This window comes from Triturus cristatus, chromosome 4_2 (assembly GCF_964204655.1).
Source record: "Triturus cristatus chromosome 4_2, aTriCri1.1, whole genome shotgun sequence".
NCBI classification, from domain to species: Eukaryota; Metazoa; Chordata; class Amphibia; order Caudata; family Salamandridae; genus Triturus; species Triturus cristatus.
Genome location: NC_140586.1, coordinates 422,843,224 through 422,868,579, shown reverse-complemented (window position 1 = coordinate 422,868,579; position 25,356 = coordinate 422,843,224). Strand labels below are relative to the sequence as shown.

Genomic DNA, 25,356 nt, shown 5'->3' with positions numbered 1-25,356 from the left:
CAACATTCATATTTTCTTCATTTAAAGAAGGAATATCCTGCCACAAGTTATTGAAAAACTGATGATACTTTATTCAAGAATCTTTTCGTAATTCTGAAATTAGGAACTCCCATTCGCCAAGTTATATCCCTAACACTTCTAATGCGAACATCGATGTTAGTTGATAATTCTAGCACTCCTGTCGTGAACCGCCAACTCTTTACGTCATTTCTTGGCTTGCTTTGTATATAACATTACAATGAAGGTCAAAACTGTCAATTGAAGGTCCTGTTCTTTCTGTTTTCCTGTTTATGGTGAGAATAGAAGCACAACGTATGACGTCTAGAAAAGTCCCGCACACTCCTATTGAGTGCCTGCTAAGTGAGTAGAGATTGTTTATATGCGTCACTCAATTGGAATGCTTCCTTAGTTTCCCTGAGAAACTGTGAAACTCTTTCTGACAGGCATTTCCACCAAACTTAGCAAAGTGCAGTTTACAATAAAAATTCTGGGCAGAGACTATTTTACTAAATATGGGAAAAGAAACGAGGAAAAGAGAGTAGAGTGGATAAAAATAAAAATAAAGAATTAGGTCAAAAGTAGGATCAGCCTTTTCACCAATGTTGCATTGTTCACACCCAGCTTTGTTTCTGATCATCCTCGTGTAACTACAGATTACAATCGGTGACCGAATTACAAATCTGGTTCACTTTCCCTGTATGAGCTTTGACGCACCTTTAACTAGGCATACCTGGCACACACATGTCTGCCCAAATTCTCCACAAATTGTGCAGATCTTGCGCAGGCGTGAACGCTGAGTTTGCACCTGCTCTGAGGAGAGCGTTACTGAAAGACAGGGATATGGTTTGAAATCACACCCAGTAGCGTCTCCTGGAGGGAGTGATGCAGGGCGGTGACGCAGGGTGAGAGGGGTAGGTGGGGTAGTAAACTCAGGATTATGGCTGAACGGAGGTAAGTATACAAATAAATAAATAAAACGAATTTCGTTCCACGCGCTGCATAATGAAATTTGTTTTATTTATTTATATGTATACTTACCTCCGTTCGGCCATAATCCAGAGTTCACTACCCCCCACCCTGCCCCTCCCCCGCCCTGCGTCACCGCCCGGCAGCATTTCCTCCAGGAGCCACTACTGATCACACCACCAAAGTACACTGGAGGTAAAACGGCTTCCTTCGGCTGCCCTTCATCTGTAATATGATGTGGAGGAAAAGGCAAATTATTTCCTCATTTGCATGGGATTATCACCACTGTTCCCTGGTTTTTGGGAACTTTGCTTCCTGTAGCACTGCCTTTGTGGTTGGAGCCCACTGACTTCCTCTCATGTGTAAATGAACGAGTTATTTACCTTTGGTAACAATGTATCTGTAAGATCATATATTAGTTATTGACTCCTTACCTTAGAATTACCCCCAGGCATCAGACTGGATCCGTAGAATTTTTTTTCAGCAATACCCCGGCAAGTCAGTAGGTGGCGTTGGTCAAATCTGCATCCATCGTTGGCATCGTGGTCGCCGGGATGACGTTGCGGTGCCTACTTGCATGCCGCCCCTGCGTGATGACACCAGTTCTGACACGACTTTCCACGCCAGAAGCGCAGAGCCATGAAAGACACTGAGCAATGGTGCGCCACACTAGGGCCCTATAAGGGAGTTTCTAACCCTAGAAGTCAGTTCGCAGAGCGGGAAGGATGGGTGGGGAGGTAAGGAAACTATAACTAACATATGTCTCTTACAGATACATTGTTACCAAAGGTAAGTAACTTGTTCATCGAAAGAGACTATTAGTTATAGATTCCTTACCTTAGAATAGATACCCCAGAAATACCAACCCCAGAGGAGGGTCTGCGGATCAAGGTCACACCATAAAAACCTGGAGGACAGAATGGGCAAAGTAGCCGTCTCTCCGGACATGACTATCCAGGCAGTAATGTCTGGTGAACGTGTGCATAGAAGCCCACGTGGCCGCCTGACAGATATCGATGAGTGGAACTCCCCGCGTCAAAGCAGTGGTTGCTGCTGTAGCTCTAGTGGAATGAGCGCGCAGTCCCACTGGAGGTTCCTTTTTAGCCAAAGCGTAACAAATCTTGATACAAAGGACTACCCATCTAGAGATTGTACACTTTTACACAGCCCGACCTTTTTTGACACCCACATAGCTAACAAAGAGTTGATCTCAACCCGAACATCTTTGTGCGGTCAAGGTAAAAAGACAACACATGTTTTGGGTCCAGACGGTGGAGTCTCTCCTCCTTCTTGGAAGGGTGCGGAGGCAGGAAAAAAATGGGGGTAGACTAAGAGTCTGCTCAATGTGAAAGGGGGTGACGACTTTAGGTAAGAACAAGGGTGTCGTTCGAAGCACCACCTTGTTCGGATGGACTGAAAAAAAAGGAGGCTTAGAAGAAAGAGCCTGAAGCTCACTCACTCTGCAAGCAGAGGTGATGGCAACGAGAAAGGCATTCTTCAGAGTGAGAAGTCTGAGAGGACAGTTATGAAGAGGCTCGAAGGGAGCACACATAAGGTAAGTCAAGACAAGATTCAAGTCCCACTGAGGCATTATGAAAGGAGATGGAGGAAAGAGATGAATAATGCCGTTAAAGAACTGACTTACAATAGGGGACTTGAACAAAGAGGGCTGATCTGGCAGCCGAAGAAAAGTAGAAATGGCCGTCAGGTAGCCTTTAAGAGTGCCCAGAGCAGAAACCTGCTGGGCCAAATAAAGAAGGAATAAACAAACCTCAGAAAGAGGGGCAGAAAGGGGATCCACAGCCTTTGCTGTGCACCATGCCACAGACTTATTCCATTGACAGGCGTATACTGTCTAAGTGGAGGGAAGCCTGGCGGCCAAGATGACGTTACAGACTTCAGGAGGAAGGTCAAAAGCTTTCATCTGTCGCCGCTCAATCTCCATGCAAGGAGGTGGAGCATGGACAGGTTCGGGTAGAGGACCGTCCCCTGCTGCTGCGACAGAAGATCCTCCCAAATGGACAGTCTGATCGGAGGATCGATGGCCATACTCAGGAGCTCGGGGTACCAGACTCTTCGTGCCTAGTCCAGTGCCACAAGAATGACTTGGGCCCGGTCGCCCTTGATCTTCTTGAGCACTTGAGGCAGAAGTGGTACAGGCGGAAAGGCGTACAGGAGGCTGCAGCTCCACTCGCAACGAAAAGCGTCGCAGAGCGAGTGCCGCCTTGGAAACTCCAATGCGCAGAATTGCTGACATAGCGCATTCTATTCGGTGGCGAACAGATCTAACTAAGGCTCTCCCCACAGCTGAAAAGAGATCTTGCACCACCTCTGAGTGAAGACTCCATTCGTGATCCAGCAGGCACCTGCGGCTGAGTGCGTCCACCCTGGCATTCAGAGAACCTGCCATGTGTTGAACCACCAGGGTAATGCCCTGATGTTCCAGCCATGTCCAAAGGTGATGACCCCACCCAGCCTTGCTTGTTGTAGTACCACATGGTGGTGGTGTTGTCGTGAACACCTGCAGTGCCTTCCCCTTGAGGGAGGGAAGTAATGCTTTCAGTGCCAAGCGAATCGCCTGGAGCTCCAACAGGTTGATACAGAGACCGGACTCTGCCGGAGACCAGACTCCTCTGATCTTCGCCTCCCCCAGGTGGCCAACCCATCCAGATGTGATGCATCGGTCACCACCATGAGGTCTGGTTGGGGAAGGGAGAGAGATCTGCCTCTCACGCAATCCTGGTTCGTTAACCACCACTGCAGTTGCTGTACAGTCCCCTCCGAGATCTGGATGTAGTCAGAAAGATTCCCCTGATGCTGCACCCACTGGAACTTCAGGTTCCACATGCCGTCTGGCTTGATCCACCAGCAGGATGCAGGAGGCCATGAGGCCCAGCAGCCTCAGGGTCATTCTCAGCAAAATCTGGGATAGCGGCTGAAATATCGGTATCATAGCCTGAATATCCTGGACTCGCTGCTCGGGAGGATAGGCCCGAAACTCCACTGTGTCCAGAACAGCTCTGATGAAAGGAGCGAGTGAGAGGGAGTCTGGTTTGACTTTGGCACGTTGATAGTGAACCCCAGCGAATGCAGGAGGTCTGCCGTAGTCTGGAGGTGGGAGATGACCGCCTGGGGCGAGCCCACCTTTAATAGCCAGTCGTCGAGATAGGGGAATACTGGAACCCCAGATCTACGCAGATGAGCTGTGACCACCTCCATCACTTTTGTGAACACCCAAGGGGCACTGGTAAGTAGGTAATGCTAGTGGGCTGGCAGGACAGGGATGTGAAAATAAGCGTCCTGCAGGTCCAAGGCTGCCATCCAGTCTCCAGGGTCGAGGTCAGACAGGACCTGAGCAGAGGTTGGCATTTTAAACGTATCCGTCTGGAGGAAGCAGTTGAGGGTCCTGAGGTCTAGGATAGGACACAGGCCTTTGTCCTTCTTGGGCACCAGAAAGTAGCGGGAATTGCAACCACGACCTACTTCTGGCGCATGTACCCTCTTGATAGCTTCTTTGACCAAGAGAGATGAGATTCCTGGTGGAAAAGCACCAAATGGTCCTCCGACATGCGATTGAGATATGGTGGCATGGAGAGAGGAGTAGTCTCGAAGGGGAGGGACTAGCCCCTTCGGACTATCAGTAAATCCCATCTGTCTGACGTGATGGATTCAATCACAAAGGAGCTAGAGAGGGAAAACGTGCCAGAACGCCCTCCAATCAACAATAGTTTCAACACAAAAAGTACTGGCACACTGTAGCATAAATTTATTTTTGTTCTGGAATAGGTGGAGGGAGTGTGCTTTATCACAAACCACCAACACTCATTTATATTGTATTATATGGAGACAACCCATCCAGAATGCTACAAAATTAAAAATTGAGTAAGTCAGAAAAGTCAGAATGAAAGAGAATGTGAAGTCAGTCCACAAAAAGATACACTCTACACAAACCCTCGATGATAAAGAGGTGAAAAAATGTGTAGAGAGAGAGAGAGTACCTCACGTGCGCACCACCAGAGGAGCTACTGGTTGGTTCTCACCAGCTTGCCCACGTTTATTTCATCATTGGCAACTCCCTCTCAAGAAAAAAGTGTGCAGTGTCCAGTGAAAAAACACATAACACAAGACGGTGTAGTGTAAAAACAGAGAGACACACAAACTGTGCAGACAAAGACAGTAAAAAATAATGAGGGTATATAGACTCTCAAATAATTGTTTTATTCTGGTTAGGAGTCTATCCCACTGCTTAAAAACACAGCATGTTGCATACCTTAGTAATGACGGCCAACATGTTTCATTGCCAATTGAATTTGTGGCAAATTCATCAGGGCAAGAAGGGGTCAAGGATCACCTTCTCTGGACACACACCTTTAAAACGGACTGACAAACTCAAGAAGACAAACATACAGCTTAATCAGTTCGGCGGGGGATGTATTCACCGTGCATCCTAGAAATGGTTAGGATTATGAGCTTAAATCCGTTACCTAGTTGGGGCTATGGGCCCACATACCAGCCACCAACCAGTCGCAGGGGCGTTCTAACCTCTTTACTATCGCCTTCCTGCTCTGCAAAGCACGACCGTAGTTGGTGCCTGCACCTGTAGAAAAAGTATATAGATCATATATACCTAATCTAACAAGGCACATTCCCTGCGCATTTATTGCTTCTCGATCTCTCATAGATGTTTCACCTAACGGGTTGAGAGTTCTGCTCAACCATGTACCCTTGCGGCGATTCACCCATTTATTTCTGATGCCTCACGACAGCACAACTCATTTCCAAATATTTCTACACAAATGAGCTGGCTTCGAAAACGACACCCCTCCTATTCGTGCCAGGCTTAAGAATAACCTCGGTTTTTACATACCACGACATCCACGCAACATCCGAGGGTGCAGACAGCCTTCTCTCAGTGGCTCGTGTAACCCCAGCTTACCCTGTAACTGTACACCCAGGCGGTACCTCAACACTGGAACAAATTACAGCGCGACTGTGTCCGTTTTCAAACCGGCTCTTGCCCCGTCTCGCGAGACTCCGCGGTTTCCCGGCTTGTATCAGTATGCTCATGGGAAATGCAGCGGCCATCTTAAAGTAGTCTTAGGTACTGGTTTCAGGTAGTACAGACCTTGTTGGAAAAATAATTTCCAACCACAAAACGGTTATTGAGTGCGTGCCATATGACTTTCCAACAAGCCCGCATCCAGCGGGTTAACACCCCATATGCAAAGGACATATTCCTGCTCCACATAAACATCAACCCTCGAGTGGGAAACCGGATCTCTACAAAAAGGTGAAAAACAGGGCAGCCATCTTACCAATGATAGGTATAGGAGGCAGTAACCAGTTCGAGTTTAATGAAATTAAGTGAACTTCAGACTGCAAAGTAGAGCGCACATACGGGTTCGAGGGCATGAGTTTGTGCACCATGAACATATTACACAAGGCCACCTCAACAATAAAAAGAGAGAGACTCGACCCGTAAGCCACCAAATGACCACATTGGAGAGAAGATATACCCCAAGTTGATCAATCGGATCATACAACTAGACTTTTCATGTGTGAGACTACACTTATTGTGCCACAAATAGAACATCAAGGATTGGTGCGGGTAGTGGGGTCATAATTCCATGGTGTTATACTCAGCTTATAAATGACCACCTATCTGCTCACTTTGTTCCACTCAATTTGGTCATTAAGACCAATGGTATCCCCCTTCTCTGAGTAGATCCAGCGGACCTCCTTCACAGCCAATCTTTTGTCTATTTCGCCAATGTCGCCACAAACTTTCTCCAGAATGACCCACTTTAAAGATCTAAAGTGATGTTGCTGGTCTCTGTAGTGTTGTACCAATCGTGTAGTGAGCTTGCCGGCTCTGATCGTGCTCAGATGTTCCTGTATGCGTACCTTTCTAGATGTAAGACCAATATAGTGTAGGCCGCATGGACATGTCAGTCTGTATATTACATGGCATGTATTGCAATTGGTAAACTGACGGAGGAACCAGGTTCTCCCACTACCTAGTGTAATTTCAGTTGTTTTCTCCGTCAGTCCACACACTGAGCAACTACCACAGGGATGATGTCCTGGGGGTAGGCTTACATTCTTCTGACCATGGACAGGTCTTGTATGCACCAGTCTGTCTTTCAGATTTTGCGTCCTTTTAAACGCGAATCTGGGCTGGGGCATCTGAAAGTCACTAGTTGATAACAATGACCAGTGTCGCTTGATTATTTGTCTGATCTTATTAGACAAAGGGTCAAATGTCAGAACTACTGGCAAGCTCTCCCTTGCTTCCTTTTTATTCCTCTCAAGCAATGCCTCCCGGGGTGTATTGTGAGCCCTTTTGCGAGCTCTAGTGATGATTCTCTTAGGGTAAGCACATTGTTCCAATTTCATGCTCAAAACCTCTGATTGATGTAAATAGTCAGTTGTTGAGGAACAATTTTTGTGATATCTCAGAAACTGGCCAACCGGGAGGTTATCCCTTAGAGCTCTAGGGTGGTACGACTGGTAGTGCAATAAGGAGTTTTTGTCAGTAGGCTTATGATGAACGCTGGTGCTAAGTCTATCATTAACCACAGTGATGTCAAGGTCAAGGTACGTTGCCGTCTCTCTACTGAACTGCCAGGTGAATTTTAAACAGGTGACGTGATGGATTGCCAGTGGAAGAGGTGATGGCAAATCCTGCCACCCACTGGCTGCTGATGGCCCTGAAAGGTCAGACTAGGAAGGTTTGGAGGCCCTTGCAGGGGGGTAAGGGTAGACTGGCCTGCCCGCTGGTTCCCAGACCAGCTTTGCTGGGTCCCACGTCAATGGCCACGCAGAGGCTGGGCTGCTTGCGTGGGCTGGTGGCGGTAGCTGGACTGGGTTGGACATGATGGAGTGACACTTGCGTAACCATGAAAGGGACACAGGGCAGACTGTGAGGGACGGGAGGGGTCAGCGAGGCTTAAGGATCTGGCCGTAGCCCGAGAATCCTTAAAAAGCTTGAGCGCCAAGCCCACCTTGTCACCAAAAAGGTGACAGCCATCGAAGGGCATGTCCAGCAAAGTTCCTTGGACATCCCCTGAAAAGCCAGTTGTCCTCAGCCAGGCCTAGCACTGAAGGGCTACCGACATGGCAATCGTTCTGCCCAGATAGTCAGCGGTGTCCAGTCCACAGCGGATTGTGAATTTTGCTGCAGCTCTCCCTTATGCCTCTGCCTGGGAGAGAATGGCCCGGGCCTCCTCCGGACACTGAGGCAGCACCGTCGCAACAATATCCCAGACTGTATGGGTATAGCCCAAGAGGCATGCAGTATTCACGGACCGCAGTTCCAAGCTGGAGGAAGAGAACATACGCTTCCCAAGATGATCCAGCTTCTTAGATTCCGTATTCCGGGGGTGCAGAAGTGAATGTGCCCTTGGAGGAGGAGGCTTGGACCACCAAGCTCTCGGGGAAGGGTCATTGGAGAGGAAAATGGGATCGCCCAGAGCAGGGGGGTGGTAGCGGGCAATCCTCCTTTCCACAGGAGCCCCTGTGCTGGGCTTGGACGAAGTGCCCAGAAGGACGTCTGTGAGGGCTTCATTGAAGGGCAATAAGGGTTCAGAGGAAGTTGCCGCCGGTTGAAGCACCTCTGTCAAGAGGTTAGTCCTGACTGCCACTGTAGGGTGCTCCAGGCCCAAAGCCTCAGCTGCCATATGTACCTCCACTGCATAAGACACTCCCTCCTCTGTAGCCACGATAGCAGGAGAAAGCATGCCAAGGTCTCGGGAGGTATCCAGACCACTGACATCACCCAATTCCTCTCTCCAGTCTGGCTAACTCAGCAGCTCTGTTAAAGGGTCTAGCAACCCACCCCCCCAGACCTCATTACCACCCTCAGGTCAATAGGGAACACCTGGGATGAACAAGCGCACAAAAGTACTCTCCAGCATCGGATTCGATATCGGCTGACGTCGATCTGGCTCTGGGTCCATCTCGGGGGCATGGTTGGCGCCGGGGGTAGTGTCGCCGGGAACGGCACCGGGGAAGGTCGAGTAAGGTCTATAGCATCGATCTGGATCCAGGCCTTGATCCATGGGACGCCATCGTACGCCCAGGGCCCCCAACAGGATCCATGGGGCTTGAAGGTGCGCCAACGGAGTCAGGCTGCCCAAAGATGGAATGGAGGGCTTCGTAAAATGCATGGAGCTGGGCAGGGCAAGCCCCGGCTCCCGGAAATGAGGGGAGGCGCGGAGTCATCCCTGAATCAGGCACCGGAGACAGAGCCTTAGAGCGACGACTTTCCGGTTCCCGCGTCAAGTCGGCCGACCGACGGGGGGGAAAGCGAAGAGCGATGGTGCTTATTTGCCTTTCTTATTATGCGAAGACTTGGACAAGGTGTTGTGTTTCCGCGACCGGTCTCAAGACATTCCCCTTGAGTAAGACTGGGAGGGACTCGTAGCTGACTGCCGGGCCTCCAAAGGCTTTCGGGACCGCTTCCGCAAAGACTTCGGATTCGCGGCTCGACAGTTGGAGCACGATTTTGGGTCGTTGTCGCGTTCCAGGCACCAGAGACACACGAGGTGTGGATCCGTCAGGGACATCAGTTTGTGCCAGGAGTCACAAGGCATGAATGCGGTCCGACGATGGGACATCCCTCACGCATGAAGACTTGAAAAAAGACGTCGACAAAAGTTTAGTCAAAAAATGACTAAGGGGCAAGCTCTCTCCGGATCTGCGCTAGGCTGGCGAGGAAAAAGAAAGAACTGAGGTCAGCACAGGGGTGGAGTCCAAGTAGGCACAGCGATTTGAAGAATCATAAATCACTCATACTATACACCGTTTTTTGACAAAGCCCCCAAAAAAGGGAAAGTGGTGCCAGTTTATTGAATTCCATACCCAGGATCAAGGGGTACACCTCCACAGCATGGATTTTAAAAAAATGAAGATTGGGTGAGGTGGAGAAATCTGAGTGCTCTGGCAACCATAACTGTTAAACAGCTCATTTGCATGGAGCCGCATCCCCATTCAGATAAGGTGAAACCCCTATTGCACCAGTGTGTAAATGTCTTATTGTGTTTAAATATTAGGTATAATTTTTAGTGCTATATTGATTTCATTTTGTTTTGCCAAAAGTGCTTAATAGCATGCTGTAAATGTGTGCTATAGAATTACAATGTTTGGTTAGGCAGTGATAGCTGAGGATACGAAGAAACTGTTCCCGCTCATGTTCCTTGAGGGTTTATTTACTCTTCAAATAAACTGGGAAGAAATGTACTATCTGGCTGCGTAGTTTCTTCTCAAGATATGCACAACCTTACGACAAACCCCTTATCATTGCAACAGTGCTCAGTGCGATTCATATTACAGAAGTAGCCACACAATCATCTGCGGTCCCTTATACGACATAAAAGTGCACTTGGGGTGCAAAATGCAGGCATTCTGCTGGGTTATATCCTCACAATATATCCGATCGATCTAGGCAGGAGCATAAGGAACTAATGCCTGGTTTACTTTCTCTTAATCTTCAATAATTTCCCATTATTAGAAATAGAGTTGCTGGTTGACTGTGGTGTGAGCCCTGGTGAAGCGGCAACCACAATCCTAATCAGGGTACGTGTTGGACCCGGACAATTTTTGCAGGCTTACCCCCAAACCTTTTGCCTTCCTACTTTCTGGCCATCTTTTTGTTGGCTTTAGGACGCTGGGCAAGTTTTCACTGCAGACCTGTGCTAAAGTGCATGTGCTCTGTGAAGAAAATAAAAATATAATAGCATTTGTTTTCTCCATGATTGGCATATCTGATTCACTGATAAATTCCTAGTACAGTGTACTACATGTGCTCAGGGCCTGTAAATCAAATGCTACTAGTTGGCTTACAGTATTGATTGTGCCACCCACAAGAGTAGCCCTTGAAACCTGTCTCAGGCCTGCCAATACAGAACCTGTGTGTGCATTTGTAAACTGCCATTTCGACCTGGCAAGTTCACCTACTTTCCAGGCCCAAACCTTCCATTTTATTACATATACGTCACCCCTAAGGTAGGCCTAGGGTAGCCCCATGGGCAGGGTGCAGTGTATTTAAAATTTAGGACATGTACTTTGGTGTTTTACATGTCTTGGTACTGAAATACTGCTAAATTCGTTTTTCACTACAGCATGGCATATCTCTCCTATAGGTTAGCATTGAAGCTGCCTTGTAACACTTTACACGTGTAACTTCCAATTGGGAAAAGATAGGAAGAATGAGTTTGATGTCTCTGGACTCACAATGTAAAACACATCTTTGAGTGAAGTTAGTTTTTAAACTGCAGGTCTAAAAATGCCACTTTTAGAAAGTTATATATCACGATGAGGTGTTATCCTGTTCTGGGCAGGGGGGGTTGGGATCACTAAACCTTTCAACAATTTAAGAATACCCCCTATACCATTGATCCTAAAATACTTTAAAGGCAGATACATTCCTTATTCGTATCTTAGTAAGTACAAAATGCATCAATGGTACAACATTGCATCCATATGAACCATTGAGCATCCGACATCAAATGGACAGTGCTTAGCTATGTAAAGGGCCAAAATATTTCAAGAACATTACTCAGGCTAGAGGCTAAAATGATTCCTCATCTCCGTTCAACCATAGAAGACCTGAATGAATTTCCAGAGATAGGACGCTGTCCCCTATAATCACATAGCCACAGGTGGTGACTTGATAAAGGGTACAAACTTAAGACAGCACCAGCACACAAGTATTTTTTCTGTATCCTTGTGAGAATAAGAGCTGTGAAGCTATATATGTAGCAGTGCTTATGCAAAATGCCACTATGCTGGTTTTGCATTGTATATAAAAGTGATATTGTCTGAAAATTATTATGATTCCGTGTTACACGTGCCCCCATAAAATGGTCTTGTTCCAAAGTAGATATGTGGGTCAGTACCACCATAAGGAAAAATGGTGTTTTGGTTATCCAAGATATGATCCCACTGAATTATACGACTCCCTGAAATGAAAAATTAGGAACAAACACCTCAATATAGAGCTGCTGGACTAGGGGTGCCCCGTCGCCCTAGTATCCTCAAATCCTTGCCCATGGAGGCACCCCAAATAACAAGGGAGATAAAGCCACCAGGTGCACACATAAATTGAGACCTCTTAATCATCCAATGAAAATGATCGACAGACTTGCCTCTTGGATGTCACTTTAGTTTAAATTTCAAACAATCACAACCGTGCAACCAAGTGAGGGTATGAATATAGATGAGCCATAACTTACATTCCACGGATACGAGCTGGTGTGGAGACAATGGGATTCGCCCATTAAAGTATACAGTTTCATAATTCATTTATGAATAATTGTTTGGCGTGACATTACAAATAGAGCCACTGTCTGGCCAGTCTGATGTATGCTTGAGCACTCGAAGCATGTGTACTCTCACTAAACCAGACGCAAACTATACCTCTCAGACCCCAAATGCGGTGGTATGACATTGAACCAATTGCCTTTATCCATCACAGCGAGGCAGCCTCAAAATCAATCAATGACAAAGTAAGAGCTACCCGAAAACAAGCATTGGCACAGTCAATAGGTCTCGCCTTTGGAACCTTACAGGTATTTAGCCAGAGATATTGGTCACAGGTGATACGAGGGAGACCAGTAATGTGCAAACATACCCCATCACATAAACATAGTTCATCTGTGGCTTATAAACAAAAAAGGGATCATGAAATGATCAATACCAAGCATCGCTCCAGGAGCTAAGGTGGGCACGAGCAGAAAGTGACTTACCGCCGAGAAGAAGGACGGGGTGAGTCAGGCCGCACATCATCTTGGCGGGGGTGACAGTTACTTCACAGGCTGCAAGGGTGCGGGCTGCTGCTGCAGTACTCTACGTGCTGTCACTGGGGTGTGTGCGCGCGTTCTTTCACTGGGAGTGAGGTACGGGGAGTAGCGAGGGGACAGGGCTGGCACAGGTCGGCGAGGGCCGTAGCTCTAATCACTTAGAAAATGTCACGCTGTCACAGGAGTGTGCGCGAGTTAATACTAGGCAAAGCTCTCGTGAGGGCAGAGGGTGGGGGATGACCCTTGGAAGATTTGTGTCACTTGTGAACTAGAGGTGTACTGGTCGTTGCTGCAGGCGTTCGCCCTGCTGTAAGCTCTGGCAGCAGGGCACGTGAGAGGCGTCTGGTGGAGCAGTTAGTGCGAGGCCTCCTAAATAGAATGGCCACTTGGAGGCAGGGGCAGGTGAACTCAGCGGGAGCTCGTGCAGAGCCTTCTGTACGTGAGGGGCTGCTCAGATCATCCTCTCGGTAGCCGTCTGCCTTTATAGAGCAGATAGAGTGCCGCCCACATGCAAGAAAGGGAGTTTCGCTTGTATTTCTCCTGCCACAGGAAGCGGACTGGCACAGGAGCAGGCATGCCGAGGCCTACGGCACCCGAGGGGAGAGTGGGAGCAGAGCAGTAGTTTCACAGTAAAGCTGATTTATGGTATCAGCTCAATTGTGTACCTTACCTGCTTCAGACCCACCCAGGTGCCGCCGCAGGAAACACCAGTGTGGTATCAGCAGGTCTCCCTGCCTGAAACTTGGTATTATAGCCCAAAACTCGGCTCTACTGTAGCGCAGCACGCTACCATGGACAAACAAGTGTGCTGCGAAACTGAAAGCGACTGTACTGTTTAATGAGTAACATGATACACAACAACAAGGGAGGAATACAGCTGCCAGCCTGCGCGCCGCTACTCGCTCCGGATACCCAAACGCCGTGGGAGTGAACGTTTAGAGAAAAGGCGGGACATGCACCCTTCTTTGGCCAATTGCGTGCTTTCATTATTAAAAGCCATACGCAAAGGCGAATGGAATATGCGGGAGTTGCCGGACCCACACAGAGAAGTCTCGGGGAAGTTTGGAGTGCTCACAAGAAGTCTCCCATAGAGCAGCGCATGCACGCTTCGCTAGGCTCGACCTAAATAGAATCCTTCTCCCATAGGGTGCGATAGGGAGATAAAGAACATGAGGTAAAGCAGTGGTTCCACAAGACGGGGCCTCTGGACATTTCAGCTTAATAAGTGATGCATTTATTTAACGATGCCAGGCCCGTCCATTGTAAACTTGAACACGAAATTTATGTTAATTTTGTAACCCAAATCTAAACTTTGGAGAGAGGATGTGGCCTAAGGGGAGAGGATGTGGCCTAACGGCTAGGGCGGTCAATCTCAAATCTGGGGAACCAGGTTGGAGTCTCGGCAATGACACTCAACCTCCTGCGATTCTGAGCAAATCACGTAATCTCCCCGTACCTTACAAAAATTCATGTGTCCTCGTGTAACGCAACTGGTGCTCATGTAAAGCGCTCTGATATCTTCGGGTCAAATTCGCACTATATAAAACTGTGAAAAAAAACCTACATTTCATAGACACCAGACTCGGTGGGATGACGCTAAACCAATCGGCTCTAATCATTATAGTGAGCTAGCCTCAAAATCAATCAATGACCAGATATGAGCGAGATGGGATAATGAAATTCCTCACCATTTTTTACCTTGTTCTTCTCTCTGCCAAATACATGCGGAAGGGCTCACGAATCGCCCCACGACAGGACATGCATACATGAGGTACGCTGAGCGTATGCTCAGAATAATCCGGCCACATAACATATTTGTAAATTTCATGTAATGGCACATACTGCTACCCAGCTGAAATAGGAAATTTTTCACTCTCTGGAACATAAGGGTTCATCAGCACAGGGAGCATGCAGTCACAGTAGGTGATACATAGGGGCATCTGACTTCTGCTTTATGTTGAAATATAAATAAAAAACGCCTGAGCGTTCCATTAAGCCTGGGGCATTGACGTTGCAAAAAGCTGGAAATCCTCATGCACATCAACCTGTTCACTCACACTAAAGTACCTCCGATTTGCGCATGGCCTGAGACAAAATTTCTACATTTCAACAACCTGCCCGTATTCACTGGGGACTTACCCCAGTTATGCATGATGTGTCACCTTAGTAAATTTGGCTTTTCCAGGTTTCATTGATTGTACCGCCTGGTTGCTGTTGAACTTCAGGTATACGCTAAGGTCACGTCTAACTAATTGCATTTGGTTCACCCCACGGTAGGCGCCATGTTCATTCATCACAAATGCACGTGTACAGCACCACTGGTGATAAAAGTGAGGCCCGAGACATGAACAATTACTTCACCATTAATCTCCTTTAAAGGACGGGAATCCCAACATGAAGAAATCTTTTTGCCTGTGTTGAGAAATAAGCACAGTCTTGAATAACAACAGGTATGACGCTTTCTTGAACGTGAATAACTAGGGAACATATTAGAAGAACAAGAAGATCTCAAGTCCCGAATGTCTTCCATCTGTCTTTTTCAAAGCTTGAACATTGCACGTGAACAAACGCAGAAGGTTCTGCGCTGGGTAGAGTCCACTCACCAGAATGGTGGTGTAATAATTTGATTGAAACATCCACCCCATCAATGCTATGTCCACAGTGTAAAGTCTTCCCTGAAAAACATATTTGTAATAAATCTCCGGTATGGAGAAGCTGGCACCTTGGGCATCCAAGAACACAGCTTATCCCTAGAACACACATGCTTTTTTAAGAGAATGACATTGTTATCCACTCTGTGTTTTTCTTTTTATACTTAGTATCCTACATAAACATTTCACTAGCCCTGATGAAGACCTTCAAACATTTATCAGGCCCAACAAGAAGGTCGAAATGCGTCATAATATGAATTCAAGTGGCCACGAGTCATTCTACTATCAAAAAAGAAAGAATGTATTTATAAAAACAGGCAAGGATAGTATTGATACCTCCATGAACTTATGAAGGATATCCGAACACAAAGGGGTCCTGTGGTACCATATGGACTGTATTATAGAGGGGAAAATATGTCCCCAAAGACTTAATAATATGTAACCGTTTTCAGTATCACATTCAAGGGCACCCCTTTTTCATATGCACTAGTTATGACCTGAGATGGCACAAAAGGATAAATGTACTGTTTCAACGTAATATTTGGATATTTTGTATGTATATGTTGTTATGGTGTTGAATCTAGAAGGATTTATAGGAATTGTATACAAATTGTTTTATGGAACGCCATTAAAAGTATCATGGGTGTCACTTTAAAAATGATAATGACATCAAGCGATGAACATAATTTATAACCAGACATGTCTTCTATATGTGGATGTATAATTTCATACTAATAACTGATACAAGGTAGCGGTGTGATTTAAAAAAAAAAACCTAAGGTAAAATAATACATAACAGTCATAAGATGGCAATGTACGAGTAAGGAACATATCTGACTTTAAAGTAGTTTAGGATCAACGGAATAGAGGATATTCTTATACTGTTAAAACACCTTTAGAAAGTTGGCATTTTCTTGCTTTACCCATTCTGTCCCTCTGCCTGTCCCTAGAATACATGTCTGGGTTTTATGACTGCTGGGCTTCGTCTTTTCACTCTAGACAGTCACACACCGAGGGAGCAGAGATGTGCCCTGCATATCCTGACGGACCATCACCAGGCTGATGTGCCTTCCTAAGCTAGAGTGGTGGGAGGAGCTGACACTTGCATCTGAATAGGGCTGTGCCTGTCCCCACACCAAGAGCTGCATACCCCCCGCAGTATGTCTTGAGCCAGGATCTTGTGCACTATAAAGACCTTTCTTTGAAGTCTCCCTACTTCAAAGGCTAAAATGGGCCAAATTACTGGACCTCCCACACCAAATAACCAAAACACTTATGGACTGGGGACATTCTGCCAGGAAGAAGAGCTATGGTGCTGCCAGGAGGGACTGCCACTTTGCTCCTTGCTTTGCTGTGTTGGCCTGCTGTCTGCTGCTTCTTGACTTGAAGTGCGAGGACTGGACTTACTCTCTATATCCTTCAATACCGGCCTGCCAGGGTCGGGAGGGCAGCACCGCTACGAGAGTGACAGTGGACCGCTGGTTTTTGATACACCGGAACCGGTATAGCGGGATGAAAGGCAGCGTGTATAAGAACTGGCAAGTACATTGGGGACACTATTTAAGTGTTTGGAGGCATTTGCTGTCAGCAGAGCTCACCATGGGTTTAATTTTAACGAACAGGACTACAAGTCCCAAGCAACTTTGAAGCAGCACAGCCCACTAGAGGGCGATATAAATGATAATGCGGGGCTTTGACTGTTTGTTTCTGCTTACAGCGCGTCAGCCCGTGATCAAGGAGCAAGGGCTCCGAAATGCGTAGGGCAAGACCAAGAACATTTCAGTGCAGCTGCCAGTTACTGCTCAGTAAAGAATTGCTTCAATCTGATATATATATACTATCTAATCCTTTATGGGTTCCGAGTAGCATGATACTCGCCGAAAAAAGCGCTTCAACACCTCATTAGGGGTAGCAAGCACTATATAAATGCAACCCTTTTTCCCTCTTCTATCCCTCCGTTATCCTTCTGAATCCAAATAACTGACTAACCTATCCACCACTCCAATTACTTTCATATTTCACTATACTAATTCAACACTAATCCTTCTTGGGTTCTGGAGTAGCATGCTACTCACCAAAAAAGTGCTTAGCTGCCTCGTCGGGGGTAGTAAGCGCTATATAAATGCAATTACAATACAATATATATAATATATATACACCTATGCATACATATATATATGTAGATACACACATATATGTGTATATATACACATGCACACATATATGTCAGCTATTTTAACTTTCATACTATGCACCAATGAACCTAATGCTTGCATCATACATGTAGCATTAACAACTGCCTCATTCTATTGTTTATACAAGGCATACAGGGAGCAGAACACATTGTCCTTGAATTGTAGAAATTGCACTGGAACGATCACTTACTTGAATGCTCCACCGGATACAGATTTGTGCTGGGGTTCTGTTGTACTTCTTGGCTAACTGAATGATAATAGGATGAGTCAGAGCTTCCCCCTTAGCCAATGGGCAATAGCCTTCAAAAACAATATTATTTTTTCGACAGTAGTCCACCAGCTCTTGGGGTCTTTGGAACGGGTGGTATTCAGCCTGGAATCAGGGAAAATAAACCATATCAGCATCTACATTATATGAATAGCGTATAACAAATTACGTTTTCATTGGAGCTGATACTTTTCTTTACATTTCATGCACATCACATCATAAGACGTCCATTGCATGTTTTTCTCTTCTATTTCGGTTAGTTTAGTACTTTTCGCTTCTGCCAGTTCCAAAGATTCATGCAGCCACCAGCTTGAAATATGAAACCAGATTAGGATTATTGCAACAATAATTCAGCAAAGTTTATTTTAATAACCCGATATGCTTCCCTTAAATAATCATTAGCAGTAGGATTGTTTATTTGTTAAAAAAAAAATGAAAATACTGCCGGATGGCCAATAGCAACCAATGAGCCAAGAGGCTGTTAGTTCTGAACTGTATGTGATGTATCAGTGATCTCACTCTAAAAAGGAATAGTGCACGAGTGAAGGTCGCCCCTATCACATCTCTATTTTTAAACAGATTTCTATTGAGCTCCTGTCATGTCTTTAGGTCGTTTAATCATTGCTGATGCATGCATTAGACCCGCCATACCACCATCGAACCCATCACTTCTCTCTAACCTCAGTACCTTGATATCATTCACTAGTTCCAATACAGATAGACCTTTAAGTCTCCCTCCTCACCCAGTAATCTTTCTCCAAAATAATTTTGCAATTCAAGGCACCTCTTTCGGCTCTCCAGTGAAACTGTTCCTTAAGACGCTGGCAAAATCATGGCTGTTTGAAGGGTATACTTCACCACAATGCCGTCATGTCAAATATAATCCCGTTTTTACTTACCATGCAAATCCTCTGCCAGATGGTCTCATGCACAAGAATGCTCACATGACCTCTTTCTCAACAGGTCCTACCGCATTATTCTTCTCAACTCTTATTCGCTACCTACCACTTTAACCAGTTTGCACCTCACCATACCAGACACCCAACCCAACCCAAACCCAAAATACCATCACACCACCACACTAGCATCACCATCTCTTGCATACAATCTACAGCTCACACTTACAACCATGTCACTCTCCTCTTCCACCCCTTGCAAAGCATCAAAATAACAAATAGCTAAACAATTAAGCCACCTGCGGGTGTTTAACAAAATCATAAATTGCTCCACAGAAAATACTCCCAACTCCTTTGCTAAGTGCCCTCTCAGCCCCACCTCATTTGAAAGAGGGTGCTCTAGCTTAAAATACAACGTATTTAGGTACGAAATATTAAAATTTGGCACCTTACACTATGGGCTGTGTTTAAACTTGTGGTGCACGGGCATTTGTTGTGTTCTGTTTACATACTTGTTCTACTTTGAAATGCGACTTTGAACTTATGGGGGCATAAGAAAACCTTAATACTGCACACTGGAAGCTGTGGTTCACTGCTTAGAAAAACAGTGGTGCCTTGGATCTCAGAGATGGTTCTGTCTGCCCCGGTTCGGAGAGGTCCATAAGGCAGTCAGAGGCTCCAGGGCCACAACTGTGGTGACTGAGGTTATTGTCTTTGGTGTCCTGGGTCCTGTCCCATTATGGCTGTGCTAACTGGGACAAGCACACCCATTCAGAACTAGACCCTCAGGGTAGTGAGGTTGAGAGGTGAAAGTTTTCTTAGGGAGGGATTGTGAGGGGTAGAGACTGAGAACTCAAGTAAACCAACAGATACAATAATTCACTATCAAGGTCAGTGCTTGTCTTAAGTAAAAGGTAAAAGAGAAGTAATTTATTAAAACAAAAAAACAAAATCCACACAGTGGTGAGATTTAAGCTACAGGTTCTGCAACATACACAAGGGATCTTAAGCCAGTTCTATAGTTCTTACGCCAACTACAGCAATCTTGTAGCATTGAATAGATAGTAGATATGAATCTGGAACAGGTGCAAGCTGACAATTAGGCTTGGACAAGCAGGGATTCCGATAGGTAATACTTAAATCCATTTGTTATACTTTTTGAAAAACTTTATTCGACAATTAAGTCATGAAAGTATCGTACATCAAGCAATTACATTAACATGGATTAAGGAGAAACAGCAATAAAATAAACTCAACACAAGATATTTACACTTAAACACCCTAGATTACGAAATATTCCATGATTACTAATCGATGCTAATTCCTAGACATCCAGTTCGATTAAAGCAATTCATTTTTAAACAACAATATTAACTCATCCACAACAAAAATTAATCGAAACCACAAAAAAACCAAGACTAAGGTTTTTACATGTGAGGATGGATGAGTAAATTTATATAAAATGATAAAAACATGACTACATTAGGGTGCCTTATCGTTGGTCGCTTTCACATTAGAGTGTCTATGCCGTATAGTCCAAGCCCACTTAATATATTTAGCCATTGCTATTGCAATTGTCGGGCTTGGATCAGAGCGCAAGATTCTTAGTGCCTCTTCATACCTTCGAATGCCTATAAGGCGACAGACAGGTAATACCCATTTGTTTCGAGGGTGCTCATAGAGGGGACAAAAGAAAATGAAATGACTAAGAGACTCAATCGTGTCTCTACATTTAGGACATTTATCCTGCGACCCATTAGTCCATTTGCACGTAAATGTACAAATGGGAAGGGTACCTATCCTAAACTGGAAATATAATTTACGATCGATTGGTTCTTCAATCATGCCCCAGAATTGTTCCTGCCCAGGAAGGGCCTTAATCTCTAGGTATCTAGCTGTTAGCTGGGATGTACTCCCCCTGGAAACAGATTCCATGACTACGAATTCCCAGTACTTAGCTTTGACAATATCTTTTGAAGGGAAAACCGTGTTTTGGGGATCATCCCATAGATTACTCCATCCCAGTCTGAAAAGTAGTGTTTTGATGGACTTCAGCCATTCTATTTTATGAAAGAGGTCCTTCTCCATTATTTCTTTTAATCCCAAAGCATAGTGCCTGAGTTCCTCAGTTGACCAAACCCTACGCCAATACAACAATGGTCGCAGATTAGCAGTGTCTTGCAAGGTTTTTAGACCGAGGTCCCAAAAGAGGGGTAACAGGGGAGTACTTTGTGGTACACCAACGATTTTACGTATAAACTCGCTCTCCATTGTATTCAGACGTTTGGGATTGTTACCATAGCCCCATAGCTCTGCACCATATAATGATGAGCTACGAATCTTCATTGAATAGATTTCTAGAAGTGGGCTTATTGGCTGCGAGTGCGAAGCTTTAAATCTTTTTATGAGAAAGCCTGTCTGCTGTTGGAACTTCAGAATTGACATGTCTAGTTGGCTTTTCCAGCACATATTCTTCTGTATCGTGACTCCCAGATATGTAAATGCGTCGACTTGTTCCAGAGGCGAGCCACCCATTACGATTTTACCACCAAACGGTTTATAGGATCTACACGGGTTAGGGCCGTTAAGAACCATAAACTTGGTCTTGGAAACATTTATTTCCAAACCACGGAGCAAGCAGAACTCTTCAAAGCGTCGGAGGGTGAGCTGCAGGCCACTCGGAGTTTTGGAAATCAGCAATGTATCGTCCGCGAACATGAGAACTGGGATACGAGTACCATTCATAGCCGGTGCATCCGAGGGGACCCGGGAGAGGAACTCAGCCACCCCGTTCACGAAGAGCGAGAACAAGGTCGGTGCCAGAACACAGCCCTGCCGAACTCCACGCTCCACGGGGAAAGACTCCGTTACCTCCCCCTGCCGCCCCCATCGGACCCGAGCAAAATTGTTCTCATGTAAGCGGACCACCAATGCCAACAACTCCGGCGCCATCCCCAACTCCTCCAATACCTTCCATAGCTTGCCTCGTGGGACTAGGTCGAAGGCCGCCCTTAGGTCAACAAACACAGCATATAGAACCCCTTTATCTAGAATGACTGTCCGCCAATAGAGGACGACAAACCTGAAGACCTGATCTATTGTGCTTGTTTTTGGACGAAACCCAGCCTGTAAAGGACTTAATATACTGTTATCTTCCATCCAGGTCTGAATTTTGCCCAAAACCAGTCGGCCCAGGATTTTTTGCATAGCATCTATTAGGCTTATGGGCCTATAGTTGCAAGCCAGCGATTTGTCCCCTTTTTTATATATCGGGACAATTTCGGCACCCTTCCAAGAATGAGGGATACTCATTCCCTGGGCTATGGCGTTAGCTAAATGAGTAATGTATGAACACCATCTTTTTCTATTGTGGAGAAATACATCGGCCGGGATACAATCCATGCCAGGTGCACGTCCCTGGGTAACCATGTCAAGCGCTGTGTCAACCTCCTCTGTGGTAAACACAGGGCTATTATAGAACGGCCTCTCCCTTTGGTGCATACTAGCATCCTCGATACCTTTACAATATTGTGACTTAAAGAAGTCTATCCAAGAACTCTGGGGTACATGGTTATGAGGACTGTCAATAATTTCGCCCCTCTTCCATTTAAAAATATCCCAGAATTGTTTCTGGTTTTTGTCTGCGCATGCTGCTTTTAATTCTTGCCACTCGCACTCATCCCAATCTTTTTTTGCTTTCCATAAGGTCTTTTTGTGTGCATTGCGAGCTATTTTAATCTTGCTCATATCCTTAGTTTTGAGGGCGAGACCCAAATTGCTGCGCGCATATTTGCAGGAGGCATTATACCAATCCTCCTGTTTGCGTTTAGGGGCTTGTTTTGCTTTAGAAGGTCTGCAAAAGCATGATTTCAACCTTGCTACTAGTTTTTCATATATAATCTCTTGTTCAACTAGAGGTTGACAATTGTTACCTATTGCCATGATTGATAACAACGCCTCTTCCACATAGGACTCGATGCTGCCTAAAAGATCAGGGTGCTCAACAACGTTACGCCATTTAAGGTGGCGTTCATCATTTGATAAAACGGCAGCTGGATCAATCATTTTTTCAAAACCATAAGTCTCCCTATCGCCCAATCCTAATTTAAAAGTTGCAACTAGCGGGTTATGATCACTTTCTATCCGTGTCTCAACCACCATATCCACAAGGGTATGCCACATCCTTAGGTGAACCAGGAGATAATCTATGTTGCTTGCCCTGATGCCATTATCATACGTTTTATTGCATGTCCTATCTGATATGGTTCTGCCGTTAGCCGCCCTCAATTGGTTGCTCAGGCAAAACCCATTCAGATACAGGGCCGCCTCAGTCCACTTGGTCACTGCCTTTGTCTCAAGCAGTGGAACACCCCACTTCAGATCCTCATCCTCTACTAGAAGCATATCTTGAGACCCTAGAGGCTCAAAATTTGTATTAAAATCACCCGCTATAAGTGGGAGCACATCGATGGGGTTAGATTCGACGAGAGTACTTAGTGCAGGCATCACCTCAGAAATTTTCCCACCAGGTAAGCCCCTTACGTATACATTGTATACGTTAATTTTGAGGTTTGGTGTACAAGTCAATCTAACTCCCAATATATCATTATTCTGGGTTAGAATAGATTGAATTTTACACCCTAGGCTTTGTTTGATCCAAATGGCCAAACCTCCTGATGGTCGTCCCTTAGATTTTTTGACCGCCGGGACATAAAAATTCAAATAGCCCAACATAAATACAGGCTCTGTTGACCATGTCTCCTGAAAAAGACAGATATCATGCTTGTTAATGAAGTCTGCCCACAGAGGAGAGAGAAGTTTAGAACCAATACCCGCAACATTCCAGGATAGAAACAGCACATGACCAGCGGGATTAATTCCGCCATTAACACTCCTATTTTTTAGTATAGGTAAAGGGACTACACCTTGTAAAAGGTTAGGGGCGCCCTCAATACTTAGATTTTCATATTGGAGTTCGCCTTGTAAACCTCCCTCACCAGCCCCTCCAATGTTAGCTTGATCATGAAACCTACTGGCATTAGTTCCATCAGCTATTCTAGGGAGATCCCATTGGCGTGTGCCCTGTACTTCCTCTATGACTACATGCAGTTTTTCATGATTGCCCGATGTCATCGGGGCCGCATATAGCATTTTATGTTTAGGATACACTCTACCCTTATTCAGTCAGTCGCAGTCCACTAGCCCAGAGAGCACATCGAATCTATTGATGGATCTTATGTCCTCGTAAGCGTTACCCCTCAACAGAGAGCCCCCGCAAATAAACCCACCTAGGGGCAGGGACATGGGTGCATAGAAAAATGACAATGGCATTGTGCGTATTAGGGGAGAAGGGTCGATTTGGGGCCAAGAACAGATATGTTCCACGCACCATCTATCCCTAAAGTTAATAACAACACAATCCCCCTTCAATGACTTAGGACTCCTACCCACCCAATTCACTCGCCTAGCATACAGGATTTCAGCTCGCATATGGGTCGGCAATGGTCGCTTATCATTGAGCCAAAAGGTACATTTGTTCTTTAAGTCCCCATAAGATTCTCTTGCTCCATCGGCCAAAGGTGGAACCCCCGTTAAGATCACCACATAAGGGGCGGCTTCCGGGGGCAGATGTAGATCAATTAGGGCCGATTAAGTTTGCGCAAGAGGTTGAACAAGTGGGGGTGGCTTGTCCCTTTTAGCTCTGCCTGTCCCAGGGCTATTTGTTACCACAGATGGAAGTGGATGGTCGGCTCTGGGTTGGTTACCAGGAGCTGGGGTGGGTTGAGATCCATTAGAATTAGTGGGATTGTTTTTCACAGTTGCATTATTATCAATGAGGTTGGTCTCGGTACAATGGCCTACTACACCAGGACATTCCTTTGGTACTCCCAAGCCTTGCCTGCCACCTCGGGGTTGGGCCGCTGCAAGTGAAAGTTCCATACATGTCAGTCTACTTTCAATCGAACCAAGCCTTTCATAAATCGGGTCACACAGATTCTTTACAATTCTTTCTAGTCTCTTCCAAAATATCTTTGGGTCTGATTCTGCCCCACACATAGACCCCGTAGATAATGATAGGTCTGGCCGCGTTTCAGTAGTTAATGGTTTAGGACATGGGGGTAAATCCCTCCTTATGGCAGGGGGAGGAACGTGGTCAATATTAGGCTTCTTCCCAACAACAATCTTTTGGTTTCCCCTGCGAGATTTTTTCGAAGTAGGGGCTACTTGTTGGTGATCAGATGCCGCTATTCTGTTGCTAGTAGAGCGGGTTTTGATACTTGATAGAGGCTTAGAAGTCGGGACCATATTTGCGCTGTTCGCGACATCAGCATTATCAACCAATATTTCGATCACAGGGGTCGGACACATCATGAGATCATCATTTTGCTCTTCCTCCAGAGGAGATATGCAGGTCATAGAATCCGACCTAACGGGCTGACCACAAGGTGGTGAACTTAGATTAGCCATACTTCCTAAAGAGGACCTCTTGTCACATAGGATATCTAAAGATAATCTTTTTTCAGTTAGTTCGATATCCTTTGCAAGCACTGATTGCACCCGAACCAGGAAGTTGTCCAA

The 25,356-nt window shown here is 45.7% G+C and overlaps 1 protein-coding gene across 3 annotated transcripts in view; it reads right to left on the bottom strand.

Moving 5' to 3' along the window:
• LOC146834519 (putative oxidoreductase ZK1290.5) overlaps nt 1–25,356 on the bottom strand; it is a 690,790-nt gene that overhangs the window by 179,688 nt on the left and 485,746 nt on the right. For all 3 annotated transcript variants that reach the window (XR_014960632.1, XM_085601909.1, XM_085601908.1), the window contains exon 5: nt 17,804–17,986. Coding sequence is in view for 2 of the 3 variants with exons in the window: in XM_085601909.1 (XP_085458035.1) it covers nt 17,804–17,986 (183 nt within the window). In the remaining variant the exon portion in view is untranslated. The remainder of the gene's footprint in view (nt 1–17,803; nt 17,987–25,356) is intronic.